We start from the raw sequence: 5,745 nt of genomic DNA on the forward strand, positions 1-5,745 counted from the left end.
TTCTATGATTCTGTGAATCTAAATGAAAGTGTGCCTTTCTACAGCTAGCCCATGCACATCCCCTGGATGTGCTGCTCCAGAGAGCTTCAGCTTGCAGGCTGACGCCTCTGTGCTCTGTGTGGCTCCTGCAGACATCAATAACCAGTATGCTGCTTTCAGGTTCTGGACGACAGCTGAGACCAGCTGACCCTCTAGGAGATGGTGATGCGGATGCAGAGGATGATGATTCTGTGAGTTTTATACAGTTGGGTGGTTTGGGGGGTGGGGGGGGTGGTGGGATTTGGCAGTTACTTTGTTAAAACGGGATCATAAATATTTTGTTTATAGCTGGGTCTTGCTGGTGATTTCTCTCCCCATCAAAAATGCTTTTCTTTTGCTTGGAATACTTCTGCCAGCTCAAAAACCAGAATGATGCTCCAATGTAAAGTGATCTGTACTTTGCCATGATTCACCAGCATACATTTAATACCAAGACTTGACAAACTATTATATGCAATTACATTACTGTTGACTACAGTAACTTTTCTTTAAAGCTTTAGCTGGTTTGGGTTCCCTGTCGTTTGACTCCAGAAAGAAATATACCAAATGCTTGTCAGCAGAAATTCCTGACGGGACTCTTCCGACATTTGCATGGTTTTAGAGGGCAATAGAGTTTGAATCCACAGGATGCAAAAGTTAGGTGTACAAATAAAGCAGAGGAGAGAATTTTTATTGCCTTTTAAAATTTTTACTAGTTGATCTGTCAGTATTTTCAGTCTGTTCATCCCACAGATGCATACAATACAGAATGAAAACCAAAATCAGCACACCATTGTTTTTTGTTTCCCAGGAGTCTCTCTGTGTTCTTGGGTAACATCCTTAAATGAGAAATGTATTCGTTCTTAACCTAAGAAAAGAGTTACTGGTTATTCTACATTCATCATTATTAATGAGAGATTTGTACAAAGAAGGAGACTATGCCTAAATAGAAACCTCTCCTAAAAAAACTGGTCACTGTTTAATAGTTTATGTTTCTTCCCTCCACTCACTTCTTTTGCACAGGTTAATGAAGTGGCAGTAGAAGACATCCGTCCAAGGCCACAAGGATCCTCTCCAGTTTATGAATATCCCATAGAAGAAGAATATTTAAAGGCAAGACAAATAAATGAAAAAAAATTATGCTCACAAAGATCAAAGCATGAGAAATATGCTACATGAGTAACATACAGAAAAGCTCCCAAATGTAGGAATATAATTGGTGTCTGGCATTCATTCATGCAAATTTTGGTACGATGCATGGAGGTCGTAGCATCTGATTTACTACTGGGAATAATATAGTTAAATAATTCATGTTGTACGTTGCACTTGTAGATGCCAGTTTCGCTTTGTTGCCAGTAAAGTCAGCCTGAGTTTTTAGTGTAAACCAGGAATTTTAACTGATTTTTGGACTTTTGTTCTACTTTACAACAGCATGACTTCTGAATGCTAAATAATTGCTAATTGTTTTTCAGCTTCAAAAAAAAGAAAAGAAGTATTCTGCAGATAAATCAAAACAGAGTCATCCAGAGGTTAGTATAAAAGCACTCTGTGGTTTTAGGCATGTGGCTTGCAAAATATTAAGGCCTGTTACAACACACAGATCTGGATGGGTGGACAGAGGGAAAGACAAATGGGGAGAGAATCACTTTAGACTTGTTTTGACCAGGAACTTCACAAATTGCCTAGTTGTGGCACAGACATGAACACTTGTCCTATTATGATGTTTTCATAATCCTTTTTAGCATTCTTTGGGCTTCTCTAGTTTGAGTATAGTACAGAATTAGCTCTTAGTTTGACTTTTCTGCCCCATTGACTCTAATTCAGGTTTAACATCTTCACAGAAAATACAGTCTTTCAGCCCTAAAAGATTCTATATGTATCACATTTTAAAATTGTAATTTATTTTCCCTATAGCCCTGATCTAGCATAACCCTAACATATGTTTAGTTCTAATGTAGAAGAGAATCAAACCCACAATGAACAAGTAAATTCTATATTTTAGATAATCTTGACTGAGGTACTAAAAACATACTTAGGAAATTCATTTTTTATAGTAACATAGAACACTGATACAAATGAATAAAAATTATAAATTCACATCTTTTTCTGTGTCTAGGAGACAATGGAAGTGACCCTGAAAACAGAAGTGGAAGCTGGTGCTAGTGGTTTTAGTGTGATAGGTGGAGGAAATGAAGGAATATTTATTAAAAGAGTACTGAAAGAGTCTCCTGCTTCAAAAATATTTAGCCTGAGAGAAGGTACAGTCTGATTTTCTTTTTTTTTTTTTTTTTTTGTGTTTGGTTTTTGTTTGTTTTTTTTTAATATATTTTAAAATAATCAGGTATGTAGCTGTGTGTGCGTATAGATACCAACCTGATCTGCCATCTCTTTGGGTAATAGAAATAGTAGATCCTAAACCAACTAATGTTATGTGTGAGCTTAACCTTTCCATATTAATAATTTCAAAGATCAGTTTCTTAATAATAAGATTTTTTAATACCATGAAAAAAACACACCAAATTTTTACTGAAAGAGTGAAAAAGATACATAGAAATTAATATATATACAACTAAAATAAAAAAACCCAAACCCCAACAACCCAAATCACATTCATGAAGAACCTACCTTTGATTCTTTCACAAAATAATATGCCACAAGACTACAATAAATAATGATTTAAACAAAAACAAAACTCTAAACTCTATATACTGAAAAAATGTAATAAAAAACTATCAGGGTGTTCAGTCACTGGAACAAGATTTCTAGGAAGGTTGTAAGTTACCATCCTAGGAAAATATTCAAAACCTGACTGCACACAGACCTAAGCAACTGGCTGTAGCTAACTGTTCCTTGCGCAGGGCAGCTGGACTAGATGATCTCCAGAGGTCCTCTCTAGCTTTAATGGTTCTGTGATTCCCTTATGTGAACATAATTTCATATTCTAAATAAATAGGATGTGATTTTTTTTGTGTGTGCATTAATTCAACAGAATTTGAAAAACTGCATAAAATGATGTTTGATTCCACTTGCAGGTGATCAGCTTCTAAGTGCTACAATATTTTTCGATAATATCAAGTATGAAGATGCACTCAAGATTCTCCAATATTCCGAGCCATACAGAGTCCAATTCAGCCTCAAAAGAAAAATTGATGGGAAAGAAGAGTTAGAACACACTCACTCTACAGCCCAGTACAAAAAGGAAAGAAGAAGCCAGGTAGATAATCGATTAGTTTAAAAAAATTGGATAACACTTTAGTAATGTAGAAATAGACCAGAAAATACACACTTATACTTAGATATAATGCTTAATAATAATACTTAGGTATGTACTTAAACTCACTAGCATGTATGTTCATGAGAAGAACAAAATCCCACATAATATTTGCAGCTTTTTTAATATTCTAGGAAAACTATAGGTTTTGGATAAAGTCACAGTCTTGTGCTAGGGTAGAAAAACATTCTCTAGTGAGGAACCATTTTTTGTTGTTCTTAAATGTTCACTGATAGAACAGGCTCAGATATTTATATTCAGTATTGTTCAAAATGTAAAATAACAGTAAATATTTTTCTCAAAAGCTCATAAATGAATTTTTTTCTTAAAAGTGTGTTTAGCCACTGATATCTGTATAGACATGATCTGCTCGTAGGTCTCCATCACACTCAGAATTATTTTTCTCTTCATATACATATAAATGTTATATATATATATTTGTACAGGCATACATAAAGATACATGTAGAAACCTCTATTTACTGCAATGTTTTGCAAAGAACGTTACCTTCAGAAATCCATATATTACAGGCATATAACCCATTTTTAAAATGTAATTTCTGCCTGAATTATATACAACATTTTCATGTATTTTATATATATATTTCACATTTTTTTTATGTAACAAGCAGATACTGTGAATAAAAAGTACATCTATGTATTGTATATATATTTTATTTCATGTCGAATCTATGTTTAGTTTAGTTTTAATCTTCTGATTACTAATTGTTCTTTCAGCAAAAAGAACTCAGTGACAGCATTCCTGAAGAAACACTGCATGTTTCAGGAAAAGACATTTCAGAAGAAGACAGGGAAACATTAATTGTAAGCCAAAGGGTAGGAAGAAGCAAGAGACCTAAAAAAGATAGGTTGTCATGGCCAAAATTCCAGTCAATCAAAAATAAAAAGATACTGGGGCACAGAAGATCTCATAGTACATCAGATGCATATGAGTCTGCTATACAGGATATTTCCCCTACAAGCACAGACACAGAGTCTCAATTTCAACAAGAAGTCCACATCAGAGAAAAAAAAGGAAGCCAAAAGAAACTGAAGTTCCCAAGCATTGGATTCAAAATGCACAGATCCAAACCAGAACCTCAGGACAGGCCAAAAAAAGAAATAAAAACCACACTGTTAAATGAAAGAGAGAAAATACATAAAGAAGATATCAGCCTGGAAAATCCTGAAATTGTAACTGTTGAATATACCACATTGCCTGCTTACAAAACTGAAACAGGAGAGGTACATGAAACTTTAACAAAAGTCTTAGACGATATGCAAAATGGCATTCCATCTCATGCAAAAAAGTGCCCTGAAGTTGAAATAAGCATTAAAAAGGACAAGGATTCAACATCAAAATTTACTGTACCTGAAGTATCAGCTATAACAACACAGATATCAAAGCCCAGTTTAGAAACACCTGATCTGAAAGAAAGGCCAACTAAACAAGTACTGCCAGCCTCCTCAAAATCCCGAAAAAAGAAACAGAAAGGAACAACAGATAAAACAGAAGAAGAAAGTGGAATTAACATAGACATGATGGGACACAGACCACAAGAATCTATACAGGTAAAAGGTGTAGAAATAGCTGCTAGAGCAGAATTACACACAACTGACACACTGGAAACAAGTGAAAAACAAGCAGAAGACACACAAATACTGACAATTCAGCAACCAAAATTTGGAATTTCAGTGACCAAAATAAAAGAAGCAGAGACTAAAAAGACCAAGCTGGGAAGTGATTTTCCACATTCAGTACCAGAAAGAACAGCTGATATGAGTTCAGAGGACAGGAGGAATTTGGGTATGAAAACTAATATGCCTGATGCAGAATCAGAACTTTCTTCTTGGAAAATACAAATGCCATCATTAAAAATGAAAAAAACACCTAAAACTGACATGAAAATACCAAAAGAAGAAAGCACAACAGAACCAGCAGATACTGTGCCAAAGGCACAGATAGAAGGCAGAATGCCAACAAGTGATAAAACTTCGAAAATGGACTTCAGCGTGAAAACAGGAGAAAAAGATATGGACGGAAAAGAAAGTAAATTCAGACTGCCAAAATTTAAAATGCCTACATTGACATGGGTAACTGCAAAAGATGAAACAGAGCAAACAGAAGGCAATGTAAGAGACAGTGAAGGAAAATTACTATCTGTAAATGCAGGAGCAAAACAACCAGTATCAGAAGAAATGACGGTTCCAAGTACAGAAAATGAAATAACGAATTTAAAAGGAAAAACAAAACATGAGGATGTAAGACAAAGACCAGAAGTACAGCAGGCAAGTCTGGAAAAACAAGCTGTAACAATTTCCTATACAGAGAATCACATTGAAAAGAAAGAAGAAGATATAATGACTAAAAAATCTGATCTTGAAATAAACAGGGATGAATTCAGTATAACACCACAGAAATCAGTAGAATCAACTGAAAATACGCCGGCAAGCATC

The 5,745-nt window shown here is 34.8% G+C and overlaps 1 protein-coding gene across 1 annotated transcript in view; it reads left to right on the forward strand.

Moving 5' to 3' along the window:
- The first annotated feature begins 1,419 nt into the window (after positions 1-1,419).
- AHNAK2 (AHNAK nucleoprotein 2) overlaps positions 1,420-5,745 on the forward strand; it is a 12,941-nt gene continuing 8,615 nt past the window's right edge. Inside the window, 4 exon segments of the mRNA XM_061376508.1 lie at positions 1,420-1,547; positions 2,135-2,276; positions 3,051-3,232; positions 4,027-4,397. Coding sequence (XP_061232492.1) covers positions 2,141-2,276; positions 3,051-3,232; positions 4,027-4,397 — 689 coding nt within the window. The 5' untranslated portion in view covers positions 1,420-1,547; positions 2,135-2,140.

This window comes from Neopsephotus bourkii, unplaced genomic scaffold (genome assembly GCF_033783945.1).
Source record: "Neopsephotus bourkii isolate Nb327-2 ecotype Australia unplaced genomic scaffold, CSIRO-AGI_Nbou_v1 NB_1707, whole genome shotgun sequence".
NCBI classification, from domain to species: domain Eukaryota; kingdom Metazoa; phylum Chordata; class Aves; order Psittaciformes; family Psittacidae; genus Neopsephotus; species Neopsephotus bourkii.